Below are 25,470 nucleotides of genomic sequence, written 5' to 3' on the forward strand. Positions count from 1 at the left end.
CCTGACCCGTGACCACCTGTTCACCTTCACTGTAAGTCATCCTACCTGTCCAGCTACCCACACAGATTCCAATAATCTTTCAATTATTATTATTATGTTCTCGAAACAAATCATCGTAACAAACAAAAAATAAACCAATTCAGCGTATTACAGTTCCTAAATGGACTTCCCTAATCGTCCTCCCTGGAGGCCTGTCCTCCACAGCGGAAGACGTGAACGGCACGACAATGACCTAACATCACTTTGTCCTACATCAAGCCATTCATGCTAAACAGAAGAGGTTCCCTTTGAAACCATTAGGTTATAGACCAGTGTCAGGGCCGGCTCCTGCCGCAAAAAAAACTAGTTGGGGAACTCGGTGTCTCAACTTACTGTTGAGAGTTAGAATAGTAGAATACACAAGGTGCAATTTTGAAATTTGGTTGTGCATCAACAGTTTTTTTCGTGTTATGTCAGTCACTGACAGTCACTCAATTAGCCTTGTCAGCAAACAATTGTTTGAATGGTAAGTTAGCTGGCTAGACTATCTAAACTTGTAGTAATCATGACCGAATACCGACCAGACACACAGAGCACATGCACAGGGCCCCTGACCTCCAGGGGGCCCCATTGATTTTGTTAGTCACTCTCACTCAGATATCATTAACATGGCATAAGTCTAACATTCTGACTAGCCCGGGCATATGTGTGCATCTGTGTGCACCATCTTGCGCATATTGATTTTGTCCATCCACACCAGACATGATCAGGACGTGCAGGTTGAAATTTCAAAACGAACTCTGAACCAACTATATTAATTTGGGGACAGGTCAAAACACATTAAACATTCATGGCCATCTGGATCTTTGTAGAATTTTGACCCATTTTGAGTCCCACAAAATTGTGTGTGCTCTCTACTCTGACAATTAATCAACAGATAAAAGGGGAAACCCAGTTAGTTTCTAGTAATCTCTCCTCCTTCAGTTGTCTTCTTCCTCTTCTTCTTCTGTGGATTTTATATGGCAGTTAGCAACCAACTTTAGGGTGCATTACCACCACCAACTGAACAGGAGTGTGGAGCTCAGTTCATCTTTCAATCACCCACATGGGTATAAGTGCTTAAAAACCAATGAGGAGATGGGAGAGGCAGGATTTGCAGCGCATCAAGCGTCAAAATAGAAGCACGTTATATTTTAGCGCCTGGCCTACGCAGACACTCATTGATGCACGTAACGCGAGCAGTGTGGGCAGCATGTAAGCAAAATGTGTAGAATTGCAGAAAGTTTGCTTTAAAACTGGAACATTTTCTCTACTCTCCATGGGAAAATGTGTTGAATTGCAGGAAATATACTTTAAAACGTACATTTTTCTGTCCCCCGTCATGAGGGTTTTGCCCGCAAAATGGGGGGCCCCCCAACCAAATCTCACTTAGGGCCCACAAAAGGCTAGAGCCGGCCCTGACCCCTATACACAGCTTCCTAGACTAGAATAAAACATTATAGGGAGAAAGGGAAGGAGTGATGGAGGGAGAGAGAGATGAAGGGAGAAAGGTATGAAGGGAGAGTGGGATGAAGGGAGAGAGAAATGAAGGGCGAGAGATCCAAAGAGCGTTTCTCACCAGTAAGATGTCATCTGAAAAGCAGTCCACTTTGTTTGTGTATGTGTGTGTGTGTGCGTGCGTGCGTGCGTGTGCGCGTGCGTGCGTGTGTGTGTGTAGGCTTCATCCGTCTGCGTCGTAAATCCACAGGGGATCATTAACATCAGCGCTACTGAATCACAACCCTACTGCCAAATGTATACACACAATTCCCCAGATTTTGCGCACACACACACACACACACACACACACACACACACACACACACACACACACACACACACACACACACACACACACACACACACACACACACACACACACACACACACACACACACACACACACACACAGCTCTCTGTTGCATTGCTTCACCATTAGCATATTCTCTCTCTCTCCACCACACACACATAGAAACAAACGTGGAGTGGCAGCTCATTTGAATAAAATATTGCCCAGTGTAATACTGGCTGCTTTCAACACCCTGCATTTACACAAATCCACCAGTCCAAATTGGTTCAATCTTTTCTAAGCAATGTGATTATGGTGATCATAACACACACACACACACACAAAGATAAAACATTTTGGCTAGCTAACTATAATGATATTTTGGATTACTCTCAAGGTCATAATTTCCTTCTCCATAAAGACTTCAGAATGATTTGGATAAACCACCTGAAACCGCCTAAATCATGGAAAAGCGAGCTCCTTGTGGTGGACACGATCTCTTAGAAGTCAAAATCAATATTCTGAATAATATTCTGGTCAGATGAACAACATTCTTCTAAAGCAGATTCTGCTTTGTCCTCTGTGAAACAATAAAACATGTCATTCAAATCGTATTTAAAAACAAATGAGTTTTAACCACTTTTAGCAAACAGGATTATCTCACAGTCCTCTGAGCTCAAGTAAGATCACGCATCAGACCAGCGCTAAAATAGATATTTTACAATTACATCAACAATACAAGCTGAGGGCATAACTCGATTACTTTTGCTCTGATTACAGTTTTGGTGAACGCTCACTGTCAACAAAGAAAAACTCCCCCTGAATGAATGCCTATAAAGTAGCAATGTGTGACAGTGGGATCTGGGGAGAAATCTTTATGTTTGAATAATCGTTCATACAGAAAGCTAATTGTTGGTGAGTTTGAACAGATTTATCCTAGCCAGCAGGTTGCGTTGAGTGAAGGGAATCCGTGTCACATAGAAAGGAAAACAGGATTTTGAACTCTCTCTATCTTCCGCAACTGTCTTGCCTTCCCTCTAGTGGAGGGGTACAGTACTTAACCTTTGCCCGCTCCATGTCAGATTGATTAACCTTCCGCCTCCCGGAGCACCACTTTGAACCTCATCGACAAGGCCTACTGGTTCCAGTCAGCAGCCATTGCTTCCCAGCCTGTCTATCTACATTTACATTTTAGTCATTTAGCAGATGCTCTTATCCAGAGCGACTTACAGTAGAGTGCATACATTTTATTACATTTTTACATACTGAGACAAGGATATCCCTACCGGCCAAGAGCAGACGCTCTTATCCAGAGCGACTTACAGTAGAGTGCATACATTTTATTACATTTTTTTTACATACTGAGACAAGGATATCCCTACCGGCCAAACCCTCCCTACCGGCCAAACCCTCCCTAACCCGGACGACGCTATGCCAATTGTGCTTCGCCCCACGGATCTCCCGGTTGCGGCCGGCTGCGACAGAGCCTGGGCGCGAACCCAGCCCAGCCGCGAACCCAGAGACTCTGGTGGCGCAGCTAGCACTGCGATGCAGTGCCCTAGACCACTGCGCCACCCGGGAGACTATCTGTCTGTGTCTTTGTGTGTCTGTCTGTCTGTCTCTAAACAGCCATTTGTCACGTGTCTGTCCAGCAGTCAGGCATTTCATTTAAGGGGTTGGCTTCCCTCAAAAACGTTGCATTAACTCCTGATCTGGCATCTTGTCTTTTTTAATAATGTGTGCTACATGTTTGATTACCTGGGTAATCACAAAAGGTTAATTGCAGCGTGTCTGCTATGTAGCAAGCCAAACACTGGAAATGTAGGTAATAGGTTTTACCCAGCTAGCAGATAATGTTCTGAGAACCATATGTTTCTTAGAGCTTGATGAGAGTGTGGTTGTCCTATGGTTATTTTGCATGCAACCTTCTCATAATGCCATGGGAATGGTGCAGGATACTCAGCTAGCACATAATGTTCTGAGAAACATGTGTTTCTAAGAGCTTGCTTGGTGAGAGCGTGGTTTTCCTATGGTTATTTTGCATAAAACCTTCCCACAACGTTCTGGGAATGGTGCAGGACACCCAACGAGAACATAACGTTCTGAGAACCACTTGCTTCTTAGGTGGGAATTTCAGTACCTCAGCATAACGTTTCCTACAGGTTTCCTCATGGTTCTATTTAAAGTCATGTTCTCAAATTGTTCAGAGAACGTTAAGAAACAATGTTCTTTTGTGGGAATTTCAGTATTTCAGCATACCTTTTCTTCAGGTTTCTTCATGTTTCTTCTTCATGTTTCATGTTCTCAGAAAATTAAGAAAACATTCCATAAAAGCCACAAGACAACATTAGTAATGTTCAAAAAACGTTCTAAGAATATTATTCAAAAACATATAAATTCCGTTCTCAGCTTCAACAAAACTCTATGCTCCATCTTGTCAAGTGAGTTGAGATGTGTTGGCCGCGCCCACTAATTGGCCACACCTGAATACACTAAAATGAACAGATTTCTATGAGTAAAACAAAATGCCCTCCAAATACACCTCCGCTGTTTTCAATCAGGATCTCAGTGATCACTGTATCCGCTATGGGTCCGCGGTCAAACGACCACCCCTCATCACTGTCAAACGCTCCCTAAAACACTTCTGCGAGCAGGCCTTTCTAATCGACCTGGCCTGGGTATCCTGGAAGGATATCGACCTCATCCCGTCAGTCGAGGATGCCTGGTCATTCTTTAAAAGTAATTTCCTCACCATCTTAGATAAGCATGCCCCGTTCAAAAAATGCAGAACTAAGAACAGATATAGCCCTTGGTTCACTCCAGACCTGACTGCCCTTGACCAGCACAAAAACATCCTGTGGCGGACTAAATTAGCATTGAATAGTCCCCACGATATGCAACTGTTCAGGGAAGTCAGGAACCAATACACGCAGCCAGTCAGGAAGGCAAAGGCTAGCTTTTTCAAGCAGAAATTAACATCCTGTAGCTCTAACTCCAAAGCGTTTTGGGACACTGTAAAGTCCATGGAGAACAAGAGCACCTCCTCCCAGCTGCCCACTGCACTGAGGCTAGGTAACACGGTCACCACTGATAAATCCCCCGCAGCTACTCATCCCCCACAGCTACTCGCCCAAGCCTCCCCAGGTTCTCCTTCACCCAAATCCAGACAGCAGATGTTCTGAAAGAGCTGAAAAACCTGGACCTGTACAAATCAGCTGGGCTAGACAATCTGGACCCTCTCTTTCTAAAACTATCCGCCACCATTGTGGCAACCCCTATTACCAGCCTGTTCAACCTCTCTTTCGTATCGTCCGAGATCCCTAAAGATTGGAAAGCTGCCGCGGTCATCCCCCTCTTCAAAGGGGGTGACACCCTAGACCCAAACTGTTACAGACCTATATCCATCCTGCCCATCTAAAGTCTTCGAAAGCCAAGTTAGTAACCAGATCACTGACCATTTCGAAACCCACCGTACCTTCTCCGCTGTGCAATCCGGCTTCCGAGCCGGTCACGGGTGCATCTCAGCCACGCTGAAGGTACTAAACGATATCATAACCGCCATTGATAAAAGACAGTACTGTGCAGCCGTCTTCATCGACCTGGCCAAGGCTTTTGACTCTGTCAATCACCGTATTCTAATCGGCAGACACAATAGTCTGCCTCGACTGGTTCACCAACTACTTTGCAGACAGAGTTCAGTGTGTCAAATCGGAGGGCATGTTGTCCGGACCTCTGGCAGTCTCTATGGGGGTGCCACAGGGTTCAATTCTCGGGCCGACTCTTTTCTCTGTATATATCAATGATGTCGCTCTTGCTGCGGGCGATTCCCTGATCCACCTCTACGCAGACGACACCATTCTGTATACTTCTGGCCCTTCCTTGGACACTGTGCTAACTAACCTCCAAACGAGCTTCAATGCCATACAACACTCCTTCCGTGGCCTCCAACTGCTCTTAAACGCTAGTAAAACCAAATGCATGCTTTTCAACCGTTCGCTGCCCGCACCCGACAGCCCGACTAGCATCATCACCCTGGACGGTTCCGACCTAGAATATGTGGACAACTATAAATACCTAGGTGTCTGGCTAGACTGTAAACTCTCCTTCCAGACTCATATTAAACATCTCCAATCCAAAATCAAATCTAGAATTGGCTTTCTATTTCGCAACAAAGCCTCCTTCACTCACGCTGCAAAACTTACCCTAGTAAAACTGACTATCCTACCGATCCTAGACTTCAGCGATGTCATCTACAAAATAGCTTCCAACACTCTACTCAGCAAACTGGATGCAGTCTATCACAGTGCCATCCGTTTTGTTACCAAATCACCTTATACCACCCACCACTGCGACCTGTATGCTCTAGTCGGCTGGCCCACGCTACATATTCGTCGCCAGACCCACTGGCTCCAGGTCATCTATAAGTCTATGCTAGGTAAAGCTCCGCCTTATCTCAGTTCACTGGTCACGATAACAACACCCACCCGTAGCACACGTTCCAGCAGGTATATCTCACTGATCATCCACAAAGCAAACACCTCATTTGGCCGCCTTTCCTTCCAGTTCTCTGCTGCCAGTGACTGGAACGAATTGCAAAAATCGCTGAAGTTGGAGACTTTTATTTCCCTCACCAACTTTAAACATCAACTATCTGAGCAGCTAACCGATCGCTGCAGCTTTACATAGTCCATCTGTAAATAGCCCACCCAATCTACCTACCTCATCCCCATACTGTTTTTATTTTAATTACTTTTCTGCTCTTTTGCACACCAGTATCTCTACTTGCACATCATCATCTGCTCATTTATCACTCGTGTTAATCTGCTAAATTGTAATTATTCGCTCCTATGGCCTATTTATTGCCTACCTCCTCGTGGCTTTTGCACACATTGTATATAGACTTTCTTTTTTCTACTGTGTCATTGACTTGTTTATTGTGTTATTGGCTTGTTTATTGTTTATTGTTTACTCCATGTGTAACTCTGTGTTGTTGTCTGTGTCACACTGCTTTGCTTTATCTTGGCCAGGTCGCAGTTGCAAATGAGAGCTTGTTCTCAACTAGCCTACCTGGTTAAATAAAGGTGAAATAAAAATAAATAAATAAATAAATAAAATAAAAATAACATGGCATGCTAGCTCTATCCTGGTGGAGCAGTGGACTAATTCCATGGCTAGAAAACAGAAGATCATAGGTTCAAATCTCACTGAAGCCTTGTCACAATAAGAAATCAAAGTGTTTGCATGATTAATGCCTAAGCAAATTCATTTCCATGTGTCCTATCTGTGCTTGGAGTTCAAAACAGTTAACCTAAACTAGCAGTTTTATTGAAACATTCAGCGAAAGTTTTAAGGAAGTTATTAAAAAACCTTTACATCTTTACATTTCATTCAAAACATTCACAACATTTAGAGAATGTTCTCAGAACGTTATTTAATTACTTTCAAATAATGTAAAATGTCTGTTCTCAGAATGTTAAAAAAAAACTCCCAGGATAACTTTCAGAGAACCATAATAAAACGTTCTCAGAACCTTCCTGCAACCTAAAGATTTATGTTTCTAGAACAGGCAAACATTTTATTTCCATTCTCAGAATATTAAAAAAAAAAGTTTTGTTTTACCGTCAGGAAACGTACGGCTATGTTCCCAGAACCAATGGCAAACCAAAAACGTACGTTCCCACAACTTTTAAGAAATGTGCTAGCTGGGTACTGTGCTATGATGACTTCCATCTGTGGACTCATCTGGAATGATTCTTCTCCCCATGGTTGTGATCTGTGACACATCTGCTAGCCTCACACTCTCACAGCTTGCGTCTGGCTTGTCTGACACTAACGACAGTCTGCTGCCCCCCATATCTCTCTTGGTGTGTCAGTATCTCTACCTCCATCTCTCTCAGGTTTCATATCTGCGTCCATGTCCCTATGCCACTCTCTCACTGTAGTATCTCACAATGTAGTATCTATATCGATTTTATATCCGCATCCGTCTTGTTGTATCTTTTAAGATGCTAATAAATTACACAGATCACTGACACTGACGTAATTATAAACATACTATAAATACGTTATGAACACATTAAACAGTTAATGCATGTGAATGGCAGTGGCACCAATTGAACTCTACTAAAGAGCACTTTACACATTTCAAAGTGCCCTTTGAAGGGCTGGTTTTAAGTGACCTCTTCACTGACAATTAAGGAGGTTAAGGTTTTCACTTGAACAAAGACATTTCTCTCACTCCATTTCGGCATCATTTTTCTGTGCAAGTGACACTCAACCCCTGAGCCTAACAAAAAGTCAAATCTTTTGTACCATACACTTGACATTGGACGGGCGTATAAACAACACATTTCTATGTACTGAAATGTAGCTGAGTGAACTCACTGGCTAGCAAAAGAGCTATTTGTGAATACCTTGTGTGCCTCTTCATAGATATGTATCTGGTACTTGATGTGTCGAAGTTACTTCATCAACCAGATGGAGATGATCAATAAGCACAGTTCCCCTGAAGCACCCGCCAGCTGATCAAATAATAAACCTACTGTGTTTGACAAAGTAGAGTGACTTTGGGAAAAGGGGCAATACAAACGGACAGAGATATACAATTGTTTTGTTCTATGACAGTTGATAATCCATTTGGAGTGTCAGGGTTGTGGGTGGCCCACGTTGAACTGTTATTACTTTGATTCCATTATTTATGCTATGATATACAACACACCTAAAGTGTCACACTTAAAACAAACTAGAAAAAAAATCCTAATGACTTAGAAATCAAATAACCCTAGGGTTTTCATTTGATCACAGTTCCAGACAATCAACATGTTGCATCATGGGATGTCATGGTGTGAGGAAACCATGGCAACAGAGTGTGAGAGAGAGAGCCAGAGCTCTTAGGGAGTTGCCATCTGCGACAGTGTCAAGTAAGGTGACAGAGAGAGGCTAGAGCAGTCAGTGGGGTGTACCAGCATGCATTGCAGGGTGGGCAGAACAGTGTAAACCAAAACAGAACCTGATATGACAGTTCTCTTTATACACACACATACACACACACACACACACACACTTGGCCATGAGACACCTCCAGTGTTTTACAAGGGAGAAATACTGCTGGCATATTCTTGACATCCAATCATTTGTATGAGTGGTCATTGGTCACCCATTCAGAGCTACAGTATGAAAGTCTTTCTGCTTTGACTTTGCCGAGAGCTAGACATGAATCACTAGTGATGGGGAAAATGCTCAACACATACACTCATAGCCACATATAGCGGAATGGAAGCTCTTTGATGGTGAGCTAATGGCTGCCGTTGTGTTAAAAAAGGTAAATAAATGACAGTGTATGTTATTTTCTCTCAACACTGGGTTTTAGAGCCTTGAAATCCACATGAAAGTCTCTAGATGAAAGCTGATAGACATCAACTGTGATGTGAGGGCACTTCTTTTGATTTTACATAACTACTGTAACCTAAATTATATTATAAACTGGGTGGTTCGATCCCTAAATGCTGATTGGCTGACAGCCATGGTATAGTTTGTGGTCATATGCACATCCTTAAAAACATAGGTGCTGGGCTAATAAAGAATACTAGTATAGAACAAGAAGGCCCCCACACTGGTAAAGCTCCCAATTCCCCGCTTTATTGACAACGTTTAGATCCGAAACTGATACTGAACTGAACAAAATATCACACCGTGTACCACGGGTATGACAAAAAATGTATTTGTACTGCTCTAATTACGTTGGTAACCAGTTTATAATAGCAATAAGGCACCTCTGGGGTTTGTGGTATATGGTCAATATACCACAGCTAAGGGCTGTATAAAGGTACTACTCGTTGCATAAGAACAGCCCTTAGCCGTGGTATATTGGCCATTTATATTTAACCTTTATTTAACTAGGCAAGTCAGTTAAGAACAAATTCTTATTTACAATGACAGCCTACGCGGGAACAGTGAGATAACTGCCTTGTTCAGGTGCAGAATGCCAGATTTTTACCTTGTCAGCTCAGGGATTCAATCCAGCAACCTTTCAGTTACTGGCCCAACGTTCTAACCACTAGGCTACCTGCCACCCAACATCATAAGAAGAAATCCGATCAATAAATCAGTGGATTGACTAATCAATCAATGACACTATCCTAAGTGTTTCCATAATGGTAGGAGTCTGACTTGCCAACCAATGTCATTCCTCAAAGAGCTTTGCACTCATACCGCTCAGGAAGGAGACGCGTTCTGTCTCCTAGAGATGAACGTACTTTGGTGTGAAAAGTGCAAATCAATCCCAGAACAACAGCAAAGGACCTTGTGAAGATGCTGGAGGAAACAGGTACAAAAGTATCTATATCCACAATAAAACTAGTCATATATCGACATAACCTGAAAGGCCTCTCAGCAAGGAAGAAGCCACTTCTCCAAAACTGGCGGTTTGCAACTGCACATGGGGACAAAGATCGTACTTTTTTGGAGAAATGTCCTCTGGTCTGATGAAACAAAAATAGAAGGCTACCCAAAACGTTTGACCCAAGTTAAACAATTTAAAGGCAATGCTACCAAATATTAATTGAGTGTATGTAAACTTCTGACCCACAGGGAATGTGATGAAAGAAAAAAAAAGCTGAAATAAATCATTCTCTCTACTATTATTCTGACATGTCACATTCTTAAAATAAAGTGGTGATCCTAACTGACCTAAGACAGGAAATCTTTACTGTGATTAAATGTCAGGAATTGTGAAAAACTGCGTTTAAATGTATTTGGCTAAGGTGTATGTAAATTTCCGACTTCAACTGTATATGACAGCCAGACAGGAAAGTGGTGCTGTTTTAAAGTGTGTAAATACCCTGACCACATTATACTAAACATGGATCAGTACCCTCTTTCATAGGCTTGCACCAAGATGCTCTGTATAAATTATAAACATTCACACATTTTTGGGGGAAAATGTCTTGGCTACTTTTGAAAAAAAAGTAGATTTTGAAATTGTTAAGGAAGTCAACAGTGCCACCTACTGAGGTCAGACAACAACTGCATTCATCCATGTCAAACGGAACTCAAGTGGCTACACATTCAAACGTTCTGTGTAGCGCAGGATTAATGCAGTTTTGAATTTCCCTGAAAACACCTGGTTGCCAGTTTGGATTAAATCCAGATGACATTCTACTGAGGTGATCCTCATGACGTTTTAAGAACTTCTGAGCTGGGTTGTTTCAAGGCAACAAATGAGGGGATATCAATCAAATCTACTTCATGTCAGTAGGGCCGGATTAATGCAGGGGCTTACCGGGACGAAAGCCCCTGGACCCAGGCCCGTGGCGAGAGGTAGAAGTAAATAAATAAAAATAAAGGAAATGTATACAGTATATATATATACACTGCTCAAAAAAATAAAGGGAACACTTAAACAACACAATGTAACTCCAAGTCAATCACACTTCTGTGAAATCAAACTGTCCACTTAGGAAGCAACACTGATTGACAATAAATTTCACATGCTGTTGTGCAAATGGAATAGACAAAAGGTGGAAATTATAGGCAATTAGCAAGACACCCCCAATAAAGGAGTGGTTCTGCAGGTGGTGACCACAGACCACTTCTCAGTTCCTATGCTTCCTGGCTGATGTTTTGGTCACTTTTGAATGCTGGCGGTGCTTTCACTCTAGTGGTAGCATGAGACGGAGTCTACAACCCACACAAGTGGCTCAGGTAGTGCAGCTCATCCAGGATGGCACATCAATGCGAGCTGTGGCAAGAAGGTTTGCTGTGTCTGTCAGCGTAGTGTCCAGAGCATGGAGGCGCTACCAGGAGACAGGCCAGTACATCAGGAGACGTGGAGGAGGCCGTAGGAGGGCAACAACCCAGCAGCAGGACCGCTACCTCCGCCTTTGTGCAAGGAGGAGCACTGCCAGAGCCCTGCAAAATGACCTCCAGCAGGCCACAAATGTGTATATATATTCTAAATGTTTTTTTACTGCAACCGCCAACCACAGGAGGATTCAGGAGCCCACTCTCAATGAGTGTAGACAACCTGCTGCAACTCTGCTAATCATCAGATGGAGGGAGGAGATGAGGAGGGTAACTGGGGTGTCCTGCCTTGATTGGGTAACTGATTAATAAAAAATAAATAAATAAACTGCATAATAAATAAATGTGACTGGTCAAATGTGTGAGTCAAGGGCTGGGCCAAAGCCAAAAGTGGGCCCAAGAGGCATTTCATTTTTAAAAATGTTATTATTATTATTTTAAATCCAACCACAGGATCCCGCTCTTAATGTTCAAAATACACTAGAGAGCATAATTTAGTCACACAGGATCAACAGTTTCTCAAAAAATAACTGGATTACATTTTATCACAAGCGCATACAGGTAACTGGCAAAATAAAGGAAACACCAACATAGTGTCTAAAAAGGGTGTTTGGCCCCCACAAGCAACCAGAACAGCTTCAACGCACCTTGGCATAGATTCTACAACTGGACCTAAACCATGCCAGGAAAATGCACCCCACACCATTACATACTATTTGTAGCCCTCTTTTACTAAAGTGTTTTCTGGGGCTCCCAAGTGGTGCAGCGGTCTAAGACACTACATCTCAGTGTTAGAGATATCACTATAGATACCCTGGTTTGAATCCAGGCTGTATCATAACCGGCCCTGATTGGGAGTCCCATAGGGCGGTGCACAATTGCCCCAGGTTTGGCTGGTGTAGGCTGTCATTGTAAATAAGAATTTGTTCTTAACTGACTTGCCTAGTTAAATAAAGGTTAAAAAATATAAGTTGGCAGTTACAGTCTGGCAGGCTGCAGTTTGGGCAGCATGCTCCCCAAATATAGGCTACATCTTGCTGCATTGTGATCATAGACATATAATCCATAGAAGGGTCTTGTAAAATCCTACCCTGGCAATTTGACTGTTAAACTCATGGGTACACTAACAATGGATGCCAGTCCTGACTTGAATGGGAACTGCCATCTATGGATTATATTTCTATGGTTGGTTGCGGCTTTGGGTTGTCCTTTTGCTAATTTCTAAATACAATCGTGGTAAAAATGCACAGTTTTGGAAAGCAAATGCCTACTGCGGAAAAGAGAAGACTAATCTGTCTGTAGAACCAACATACATTTTTTCTCAGCAACTCCCAATTTGTAGCTAACAGCAGCACTTTTCTTCAAAGTAGCTCATCTTGAGATAGGCTATTGCCACGACGAGCACATCGGCCATCACCGTGAGTAGTAGCCTATGGCTTCATCTTCATCATTAGGTGAGTCAGTGTGCCACTGGAAATGTTATTTAGTAGCCTACTGTAGCCTATGATATATACACTGTATATATATATATATTGCCTCTTAATATTGTACAACATGTGTGTCGCTTCATTGGCCTGAGCTATTGTTTGTTTGAATTCAAGACCAGAAAAAAAAAACAAAGCCCCAGGGCCTATGATTTCTAAATCTGGCCCTGGCCATGTATGGAAATCCTAAAAACGCCTCTTCTCAACTCTATCCTATGACACAAGGCAAACATTATTATGGCTTTATTATAAAGGGTATTTTTATTCAACAGTAAATTTACATCTTGGTGCACGGATTTGTTTACTGAAAATGATGGTGTGCCAGGAAGTGTGTATGATTTCTTAATCCGGCCATGCATGTCAGACGTTCAAACCTACTGTAAGCTATTTTACTCTGTTCATTTTACATTGAATTGCATTGCTTAATTCCATTACAGACATGATAACACCTGACAGTCAATCCATCACAACCTTTGATAGCGTTCAGGCAGTGGTGGGCCGTCAGGGCCTGCAAGGCCTTCTCTGCTGGCCTAAACATCATCAGAATATAATTTTTTTTTAAATATATTTTCCCACAAATATGTATTAAATTATTCCCCAGAGTAAGAGTTATACTCTTCATTTCATAGCTTTCCTCTTGGTTGCACTGCTTCCAGCCCCAGGTTGAGATTTGGAGGGCTGGTCTTTATGTTAGATCTTTTATCCAATCATATTCAGCCATCATGTGTTGCCAGGGGTCTAAAATCTGCTCTTAGGCCTTCAGAATCAACAGTGCAGGCGCTTGTAGCTTAAAGTGAATGGAAATTAAAATTTTGTGTCAACCAATCAGCTTTAGAGTTGGCTATTGTACGCCTGCTGGCTGGCTCCAGTGTTACACAGGAGCCAGCTAGCAGGCGTAGGGCGTCCACGTCTTTTGATTGGATTACCAATATTGAGAGGCAGGTCCTATGGGCAGGTCTATGCAGATCTAGGAAACTGAATTTGATAAACGAATTAATTCGCGTACTACCTAAACTGTTTTTTGAACCCACAATGGCGGAAGGAGGAGAAGATATCGATTTGGTCGAGGATATAATTATAACGCCATTCTCAAGACGAACTTTTCAAGAAAAGTTAGACATTGTAAGGAGAGGTCGCCCGACGCCACAAAGCCTGTCACAGGCGGGAAAGGGGTTCGTTCGTTCGCCACTTTCAAAGTTTCAACTATGAGCGCTGTCAATGGCTCACAGGCTCCGAGAAGCACTGCAAACTGTACTGCTGGGAATGCCTATTATTTGCAAGTGATCGATTTGGTGTTTGGAGCCACACTGGCTTTGCAAACTTGAGTTGTCTAACCAAGGCAGCAACGAGACACCAAAGTACGCCTGGGCACTTACAAGCAATGGTGCTTTTGAAAACGTTTGGGGACACCAGAGTGGAGCTACAGCTCTCACTCGTCCTGCGTTATGTGACGGACACGGGAGTCAAGGAGCGATTTATCCGGTTTGAAGATGTGACAAGCGGCAAGCGAGCTGATGTAAGAAATTGTATAAGATACTGGTAACTTGTTTTAACCACTTCTCAACATAAGCTATTCTTGGCACAACATGCACCCATCCCCTCTACTTTGTCAGACCCACACACACATCCCCTCCCCCATGAATAGGGCCTGTGAAAACAAACGCACATGCAGGATGCCTTTGGATGTGACTAGGACAAAGGACTGTGGGAAGAACCAATGGAACGTCGACATCAGGCCGAACAGGACTACCCACGACCCAGATCGACCAATCGGAAGGCCAGACGACAAGATCAACCTACTTTGCTTGTTGCCTATATAATCTGTATGTACTGCTTAGAGGGGCCTCTTCTCCGACGATTTCATAAGAATCAGACAGAAAGGAGCCGTGCACGCTTTTGCCTGATATCTTTACACTTGAATAAATCGGCCTTATTATAAAATTATCCACCTCGTCCTATGTTTCCACTTGGTCTCCTGTCTCCAGTAAACGTTTTATCAACACTGATGACATTGCCGCTCTTATTTTCCGTTTCTTGGAGGAAAATGAATGTAGTCTGGATAAAGTTGTGGCACAGTGTTTTGATGGCGCAGCAGTCATGGCATCTGGACTCAATGGGGTGCAGGCTAAAGTTAAGGAGAGGGCACCGATGGCCTTATTCATTCACTGCTATGCACATCGACTAAATTTAGTACTGACTCAAGGAGCCTCAAAGCTTAAAGAATGCAAGGTCTTCTTTGCCAACCTCAATGGCCTTGCAGCATTTTTCTCACGATCCCCTAAGCGCACGCAACTGTCTAATAATCAGTCTTTGGTGAGTAGGCATACAATGCATGTTATTTTTTATTAAATGTGTATGTATGTTTCGCATTTTATTTCGTTAATATTAAATAGCCTATATATTAACAAAATAAAATGGCAAATAGCCTATGTTGCAAATTATTTGTTTTCTTTTATTTTCAGTGAATAGTTATGTGTCTTTATCATCACGGTGAAACTGCTTTGGGTGCGACAATGCGCTGTTTAGTGAACACACTGTATTTATTTTTTGGGGGACTTAAAGCTCAAAGTTTGTGGACCAGAAATGGATAGAAGAAGAATATTAATATAACTCTGTTGCACTCGACTATGTTCTTGCCTATTAGTTGAACTGTACTGTATTGTACTCTTCCCCTGCAATTCTCTGAAAAAAATGTCAATTTCAAGGTGACGCAACGCCTGGTTATACTGCGTTTCTGTCTAAATGTATAGTGTCTAGAGCCATGGCATCTAAATGATGGTAATAACAGGTGGATTAATTCGGGTGGGACTGTGTAGGACCTCACTGAAGGCCCAGGCGCCAGGCCCACGGCACGCTACTGCGTTCAGGGAACGCTAAACTGTGGTTCAAATCAAATGTTAAAATCTAATTTATTTGTCACGTGCCGAATACAACAGGTGTAGACCTTACAGCGTGTTTGTGTGTGTGTTATAATATGACAGATGGCTACGTTCCATTAGAGAGGTTTAGGCTACCTCCTGCATCCACTTGTGACAGGTGGCAGGTCAGGGGTACAATGACAAGTTGAGCGACGCTTTAAGAGTCCTCACGCCTTCAACCCCACAGCAAGGCAAAATGTGTAGAGTTTCCTCTTAGACTGAATCAAACACCTGGGTCCTGTTCAATAGGACCGGACAAAGAAAACGAACAGAAACAGGTCGGGACTACAAGAACTTGTCTAATAAGAAACAGAAAATTTTGCTCAAAACTTTGTTAAAAATCTGGAATGAACACTCCCATGTGCTTTGTGCTGAATTACCTCAATTCCACTTTTAAATGTGAATCTAAAAATCCTCAGCATAATGTCAAAATAGCAACTGTCTGTGCAGTCTGTTATTCTGAGATAGCCATCTCCAGAAGTCATCCTGTAATCTCTGGCTTTCACACTGTAATCTGTCACTCCATTCTCATTGACTGGCAGCAGAGCAGCCATGGTGATTACGTAAATGGCTGGTTTTAGTTTACAATACTTAATCCGAAACATATTTTATTCCCTGACGGTAAAAATAAGTGTGTGTGTGTGTGTGTGTGTGTGTGTGTGTGTGTGTGTGTGTGTGTGTGTGTGTGTGTGTGTGTGTGTGTGTGTGTGTGTGTGTGTGTGTGTGTGTGTGTGTGTGTGTGTGTGTGTGGAAGGAGTGTATCCTTTCCTTTCCTCACTGTGCAAGGTCGTTAGAGAGCTCAGTATCAATCCAAAGGAGGACAGACAATCTAGGAAATGAGCTCTACAGCCACAGTGAAAGTGCACTACCCTGAGTCGAGATCATGCCCAAAGTATCTGGGCTTGCAAGGATCAAAACAGGGACTGTTTCTGCAGTCTATCCCGGTGGAGAATTTCCACAACAGCTACGAATTAGCTTTAAGCTTTGTGGCGTTTGGCAAAGTAAAGGAGTTCACACAAGAAATGTATTTATTTTTATTTTGGCCAAATGAAACCATTTTCTTCCCCTATGTTACAGTAACATATCATTGATCTGCCCAATTTCCTTATTTCACACTCAATAGAAACTCTGTCTTTCTCCCTGGCTTTTCATGCTAGCAACCCTCTGGTGACATCATAACATCTTAGGCTTCTGAAGCCTTCCAGTATCACATCAGTCATCATATCATTCATCACATCAACTACTTGAGAAGACAATGGACTTTGATGTTAGATCCAAGCAAACTCACACACTCACACTTTTTACTCACACACTCACAGTTTTAGCATTCATGAACAAACTTAGGCTACTAAAACACATGTAACTGTTTAAGTACATATTGGTATTAGTGTGTCTACAAATGCTGCCCGCTTACTGTTTCCCAAGAGGCCGTGGGGCTCGGACTGCCTCCTCCCTGTCCGACTGTCTGGCTCCTTCTTCTTCTTGCTCGCCCTCAGGCTCCCAAATCGCTTCATGGGGCACGATGGGACACAAGTATAGTGTATAAACCCAAGTAGAACATATCCGACTAAATAGGAGTTATCGGATTCAATCAAGCCTGAACAAGACCCGATTCAAACTTCAATGTTCCCCTTCTCGCAAAAACCGCACTCCAAGATAATCTGATCCTAGCTCAGGCCAGCCAGGTCAATCTTCTCCTTTAGGAGCTGTGCAAAACTGATCCAAGGACAGTGCTGAGTAGTGACCGTCAATCCACGTGAATGGTCCCAGGGGTACTCTCCAATATAGACAGTGTGGAGAGACTGGAGATGTGAGCCAGCCAAATAGTTCACAGTAGAAACATCTGAAGGAAGAGCAAGAACGTAGCCAGCCAGGCTGAAAGCTTCACTCCCCAGAGGAGAACTGAAAAACTTTCAGTAGCGATTCCTCTTAAACACACTCTTCAAGACAAAGAGTTCTGTCCTCCTTTCCCTGGAGCTTCCTCGCTCTCTCTATCTTTTTCTAGCTCTCGCTTTCTCGTTCTACCTCCCTCTCTTTGAATCTTTGTTATATCTGGTCCACGGGCGTCCAGCAGCAAGAGTCCCTGCTGCTGTAGATTGTCATGTGCAGCTGTCTGCAGTGTGTGATGTCCCTTTAAAATAGGCAGCATCACAGAGAAGCTGCTAAAAGGAGACTAAACTCGCTCCCTCTCACACACACACAAACACACTCTTTTTCTCTGACAGTTGATTGGCTCTGAGCAAAGCCCTGCCAACCCACCCTCCCTACTGCTTCTGCTCTCCTGTTATTCTGGAACTCTCCATCTCTCTCTCACAACTTCCCTGCGTAGCGCTTTTCTGGCATGTGCCTGTGTTGACAGGTTCCTAGCAGTATAACATGGTGGTTTTATTACAGAACTCCCTCTGCTGATTAAGAGTTCTACTATCATGAGAGGATAATAAGATGTCTGTTAACTGATATGTACACACAGTAATGCAAGGATTAAGCTCATGCCCCACGAATGCACATCACTACCTGTAAGGTACAGACAGACCACAGATCAGTGTGAGAACGGAAAGGTGTGCTGGGAACTACCTGGCTAGTTATACATAGCCAAAGCCCGGGTGGTCCCGAGGATTTTACCTTGAACAAGACCACCTGTGGAGATAATTTTGTTCAGGGAGATCATCACTAATAACACTTTTGTAAAACTCCAAAGCTTAGGAGACATTAAGCATAATGACACAGTACCTCCTTTTCCACCATCACAGTTTAGTGTGTGTGTGTGTGTGCGTGTGTGTGGACTAATTCATTTCATAATTTCTCACGAAAGCAAAAGGTTGAGCATTCTGCATGGAAGAGCAACACACTGCCTCAAAGCTACTGTTCTATTCTCAGCCTCAGCTTGAGCTGGTTTGTATGTACAAATACGCTATCATAATTTGACCCTGCTTCTCACAGCAGGTAAATAATCCTGCAGCAACAGTAAATGGGAATTATTATGTGGATAATAATTAATCAACATTTTTGTAGGAGTTGATACATTTTTCTTTAGGGCAAATCAAGTCTGAAATGTTTAAGTGGAAATTACAAACTTTAGATTGCTTTCAGTCCCACCGTGATGCCGGCGCGTTTTGGACATCTAACCTGTTTTCAACATCGTGAGTCAAAACCTTGGACACACCTACTCATTCAATGGTTTTTCTTTATTTTTACTATTTTCTACATTGACGAATAATAGTGAAGACATCACAACTATGAAATAACACTAGTAACCAAAAAAGTGTTAAACAAATCAAAATATATTTGAGATTTGAGAATCTTCAAAGAAGCCACCCTTTGCCTTGATGACAGCTTTGCACACTCTTGGCATTCAATCAACCAGCTTCATGAGGAATGCTTTTCAGACAGTCTTGAAGGAGTTCCCACATATGCACTTGTTGGCCGATTTTCCTTCACTCTGCGGTCCAACTCATCCCAAACCATCTCAATCGGGTTGAGGTCGGGTGATTGTGGAGGCCAGGTCATCTGAAGTAGCACTCCATCACTCTCCTTCTTGGTCAAATAGCCCTTACACAGCCTGGAGGTGTGTTGGGTCATTGTCCTGTTGAAAAAAAATAATGATAGTCCCACTAAGCGCAAATCAGATGGGATGGCGTATCGCTGCAGAATGCTGAGGTAGCCATGATGGTTATGTGTGAATTCTAAATAAATCACGGACAGTGTCACCAGCAAAGCACCCCCACACCATCACACCTCCTCCTCCATGCTTCACGGTGGGAACCACACATGCAGTGATCATCCGTTCAACCACTCTGTGTCTCACAAAGACATGGCAGTTGGAACCAAAAATTTCTAATTTAGACTCATTTCCACTGGTCTAATGTCCATTGCTTGTGTTTCTTGGCCCAAGCAAGTCTCCTCTTCTTATTGGTGTCCTTTAGTAGTGGTTTCTTTGCAGCAATTCGACCATGAAGGCATGATTCACGCAGTCTCCTCTAAACAGTTGATGTTGAGATGTGTCTGTTACTTTAACTCTGTGAAATATTTATTTGGTGTGCAATCTGAGGTGCAGTTACCTCTAATGAGTAGAGGTAACTCTGGGTCTTCCTTTCCTGTGGCGGTTCTCATGCGAGCCAGTTTCATCATATCTCTCAGGGATTTGAACTAGCAACCTTTCGGTTACCGGCCTAACACTATAACCGCTAGGCTACCAACCCCCCGCTGTCCATTGGCCTGACGAGGTTAAACCTTGAATACACTACAATTGCATTTCCTGCAGCGCAGTGATCAAATTAAGATAGCAGATCTGTAGGGAGCAGTGTTTTGTGAGGGGGTGATATTTATAGACTGTTGAGTCTTTCTTTGGGAAGTCTATGCTTGACTGAACACTGGCAGGTGCAGGGGCACGTGCGGGAGGGAGAAAAAATTGTTCTGTAGACGCAGCAGTCAGTCCGGAAAACTCAGCAAGAGAGGAGCGACAACACAGAGCCGGTTGTATTGTACACATCATGGGCTAAGGAAGTTAGAGAATCAAGAGAATTATAAATCAACACTGTAATAACACTATAATTGCACAAAGCTCTTCATGCCTACCTGGGAGCCAAAGTTCATAATTAGATTTGGCGACAAAGCGATCAGGAATAATCCCCCCAAATATAGAATTATAGCGCAACAGGAGTACATAGTTCTTTGTTGCTACGGAGAGTAGTTTGATGGGTTAATTAACATAATTAATATAGTCTACTCACTTATAATGCAGTTGCGTAATAGTAATAGTACAAATAACAGTATACAATGCCTTCGGAAAGTATTCAGACCCCTTCCCTTTTCCGCATTTTGTTACGTTACAGCCGTATTCTAAAATTTATGAAATAAATGTTTTTCCTCATCAATCTACACACAATACCCCATAATGACAAAGCGAAAACAGTTTTGGGGATTTTTTTTGCAAATGTATTAAATATAAAAAAACAGAAATACCTTATTTACATAAGTATTCAGACTCTTTGCTATGAGACTCGAAATTGAGCTCAGGTGAATCCTGTTTCTATTGATCATCCTTGAGATGTTTCTACAACTTGATTGGAGTCCACCTGTGGCAAATTCAATTGATTGGACATGATTTGGAAAGGCACACACCTGTCTATATAAGGTCCCACAGTTGACAGTGCATGTCAAAGCAAAAACCAAGCTATGAGGTCGAAGGGATTGTCCGTAGTGCTCCGAGACAGGATTGTGTCAAAGCACAGATCTGGGGGAGGGTACCAAAAAATGTCTGCAGCATTGAAGGTCCCCAAGATCATTCTTTAATGGAAGAAGTTTGGAACCACCAAGACTATTCCTAGAACTGTTCGCTCAGCCAAACTCGGGGGAGATCGGAGGAGATGGGCCTTGGTCAGGGAGGTGACCAAGAACCCGATGGCCACTCTGACAGAGCTCCAGAGTTCCTCTGTGGAGATGGGAGACTCTTCCAGAAGGACAGCCATCTCTACAGCACTCCACCAATCAGGCCTTTATGGTAGAGTGGCCAGACGGAAGCCACTCCTCAGTAAAAGGTATATGACAGCCCACTTGGAGTTTGCCAAAAGGCACCCAAAGGACTGTGAGACCATGAGAAACAAGATTCTCTGGTCTGATGAAACCAAGATTTAACTCTTTGGCCTGAATGCCAAGCGTCACGTCTGGAGGAAACTAGGCACCATCCCTACGATGAAGCATGGTGGTGGCAGCATCATGCTATGGGGATGTTGTTCAGCAGCAAGGACTGGGAGACTAGTCAGGATCGAGGGAAAGATGAAAGGAGCACAGTACAGAGAGCCTTAATGAAAACCTGCTCCAGAGCGCTCAGAACTTGGGGCGAAGGTTCACCTTCAAACAGGACAACGACCCTAAGCACACAGCCAAGACAAGGCAGGAGTGGCTTTGGGACACGTCTCTGAATGTCCTTGAGTGGCCCAGCCAGAGCCCGGACTTAAACTTGATCGAACATCTCTGGAGAGACCTGTAAATAGCTGTGCAGGTGTGCCAAGCTTGTAACGTCATACCCAAGAATACCCAAGGCTATAATAGGTATTTCAACAAAGTACTGAGTAAAAAGTCTGAATACTTATGTAAATGTGATATTTCAGCAAACATTGTTTTTGCTTTGTCATTATGGGATAGTATGTGTAGATTGATGAGGGAAAATGTTATCCATTTTAGAACAATGCAAAATGTGGAAAAGTCAAGGGGTCTGAATACTTTCCGAATGCACTGTATGTTATTACAGTAAGAATTAAATTACGTAATTATCAAGATCCCTCCAATGTGGTTATTAAGTACTACTACCATTAAAGGCTATTGCCATGGGTTCAGTTCAATGGTCCCAAAACATGAATAAATGGACAATGATGGAAAATGTGTGGGAAAAATAAGTATTTGGGAAAAAAGGAGTCCACTTGTGAGAGATTATCACTACAGCACATATTCCTTTCTGATCAAGCCAAGGACACACAACATCCTCTTAATCAGAGTGAGATAGTCCAACCTTTATAGTGTGATACGATACCTACATAGGGCTGTACGGTGACCGTATTACCGCCACACCGGTGGTCACGAGTCATGATCGCAGTCAAATTCCACATGACCGTTTAGTCACGGTAATTAGGCTTCTCCAAGCGCAGATGCTACTGATGGTTATTAGTATCCTACCAAACTTGCTAACTGCCTGGTACTCAGCACTCTATTGTCTCTCTAATCGCTCTGACATCAATGCAAATGTGTTCAAAAATCTAATCAATCACTTCATGAGAACCCATGAGCTCATGTTGCGTAACATTTCTATAGGATATGCAATTGCGTGAGAAAACAGTGTTGGCCTCTATTAAAAAGAGGAGGATGCCATCAGCTTTCTGTAGGCTAGGCCTAGTATATTTATTTCTCAACTTTGCAACAGGAGTATAGCCTACCTAGCTTGTCATGAAAATGAACCACAAGAAAAGCGCCCTCAATTCGCTATTTAAGTGCATAGATTACATATATTTTACATATATTTTTTCCCCTGCCTGTTTTGAGACAGGTGCATGATAATGGTCCATTCTAAATCAAAACAAATTTCACACTTACAGAATGTTATTATTATTAATTGTTTTACCCCTTTTTCTCCCCAAATGGTAGTTACAGTCTGGTCTCATCACTGCAACTCCCGTACGGACTTGGGAGAGGTGAAGGTCGAGAGCTATGTGTCCTCTGAAACACAACCCAACCAAGCCGCACTGCTTCTTGATACAATGCCCACTTAACCCGGAAGCCAGCCACACCAATGTGTCGGAGGAAACACTGTACACCTGGCGACTGTGTCGGAGTGCACCTCGCCCGGCCCGCCACAGGAGTCGCTAGTGCGCGATGGGACAAGGACATCCCTGCCAGCCAAACCCTCCCCTAACCAGGACGACGCTGGGCAAATTGTGTGCAGCCCCATGGGTCTCCCAGTCACGGCCAGCTGCGACAGAGCTGGACTCAAACCCAGAATCTCTAGTGGCACAGCTAGCACTGCGATGCAGTGCTTTAGACCACTGTGCCACTCAGGAGGCCACAGTATATTATTTAGAATAAGTATAGATCAGATTAAATCAAGAATAGTCTGATGGGTGACAATATTGAACTATCACTTGTGAATAATATATTATCACTTGTGAATGATGCCCAGCTTGTGTGCAATAAAGCAAGAAAGAGGGCATGCCTTTTTTTTTTTGGCAACTTTAAAAAATCATAATCGCACACCTCATGTAGCCTAGCCTATAGGCCTATATATTTTGATAAGGTTTGTATCACAAATATAGTGGCCAAATAACTTCTTAAAATTAAGCACATTAATCCCCTTTACAACTAGCATACATAAGCAGCGCGTGAGTTTCCAGTTTGGGGAAGGTAAAAATGCATACATATTAAAATGCACCTTTATAATAAAAGCATTAAATGCAAAATCACATTTGTGGTCACTTTTGAGAATGGTGTTTTCCAGCTCATTGATTGTGTCACGATCGTCGTAATGAGCGGACCAAGGCGCAGCGTGATTGAAGATCCACATCTTTATTTCGGTGAAAACTTTAAACAAAAACAATAAACCAATAACGAAACGTGAAAGTCGTGGTGCACATGCACAAACACAAAACAATATCTCACAAACACAGGTGGGAAAAATGGCTACCTAAATATGATCCCCAATTAGAGGCAACGATTACCATTACTCTAATTGGGAACCATACAAAACACCAACATAGAAATATGAAGCTAGAACACCCCCTAGTCACGCCTTGACCTACTACACCATAGAGAACCAAGGGCTCTCTATGGTCAGAGCGTGACAGATTGCATTTTGGAACATTGGTGCTTATAGCCTACTGCCGTGTGCTGCGCTTATGTGAAGCATTTTGTGAAGAAATAGCCTAATAGTTTATCAACATTTTAAGCTAAATGTTCTGATCTGTTGCGTAAAAACGTATATTTTTTTATGCTAGTTGTTGTATTACTTTGGGATCTATCACATACCACAACTGTTCCAGACTATGTTTGGTACATTCATTTCTCGCACAGTGTAGAATAGGTCAACTTTTGTACCATGGGGCATAGTAGATTGACATAGGCTAGTGCTTTTGCTGTTTGTTAGGCGTACTCATCTTGTTGGCTGATGAAAAGTAAATGTGGACAGTTTTTCCAATATCTTCAATATGCACCTCGGAATTGGATAAGGACGTGCGCAGTTCCGTCCCCGATGTGTCTGTCTTCACTTGTAGCCTGTGAGAAAGACATGATAAAGTGACGGGCATTGGCTAATGAGAAATTAGCTATCTGAGAGAGCCATGTGAGTGAGAGGTGTTTCAGAGCATGCAGCCGGGAGAAGTGAATTATAATTATTATATTCAGCCCAAGAGCACAACGGCCACAAAAGCCATGGATTTTTATAGGGGGTGTGCCCCGGGAAATTCCAGGCATGATCAAGTGCTTGTCAAATTGTGAATGAGAGACTGATGAAGTGTGTACCAAATGCACAAAAAAACAAAGCAGAGGTCATGCCTTTCATGCAACTTTTTCAAATCATCATTAGAGTCACGTCATGCAGCTTTAAAATGTATAAAAAATCTAAACATATAGCCTAACATTTGCATTACAACTAAAGTTGCATAAATAACTCTAAATTAAGCATAATAGTGAAACGTGAAACGTTTCTTTGTTAATAACCTCCACGGATCGGTGTCCCTATACCGGGACGGTCACACCCTGATCTGTTTCACCTGTCCTCGTTTTTGTCTCCACCCCCTCCAGGTGTCACTTGTTTTCCCCAGCGTATTTATCCCTGTGTTTCCTGTCTCTCTGTGTCAGTTTGTCTTGTATGTCCAAGCCTACCAGCGTTTTCCTCCTTTGCCTTTTCTCCTTTTGCTAGACCTCCCGGTTTTGACCCTTGCTTGTTTTCTGGACTCCATGCCCACCTGCCTGATCA

The 25,470-nt window shown here is 42.8% G+C and overlaps 1 protein-coding gene across 3 annotated transcripts in view; it reads right to left on the reverse strand.

Moving 5' to 3' along the window:
- Nucleotides 1-25,470, reverse strand: part of prkag2a (protein kinase, AMP-activated, gamma 2 non-catalytic subunit a) — a 145,750-nt gene that overhangs the window by 60,898 nt on the left and 59,382 nt on the right. The window contains exon 1 of one of the 3 annotated variants that reach the window (XM_071414409.1): nt 17,425-18,161. The exons of 1 other annotated variant lie outside the window; for it this stretch is intronic. In XM_071414409.1, coding sequence (XP_071270510.1) covers nt 17,425-17,524 — 100 coding nt within the window. In that variant the 5' untranslated portion in view covers nt 17,525-18,161. Of the gene's footprint in view, nt 1-17,424; nt 18,162-25,470 lie in introns of those variants that run through there. One more of the 3 variants, XM_071414410.1, reaches the window with a different exon arrangement.

This window comes from Salvelinus alpinus, chromosome 8, assembly GCF_045679555.1.
Source record: "Salvelinus alpinus chromosome 8, SLU_Salpinus.1, whole genome shotgun sequence".
In the NCBI taxonomy this organism is placed as follows: Eukaryota; Metazoa; Chordata; class Actinopteri; order Salmoniformes; family Salmonidae; genus Salvelinus; species Salvelinus alpinus.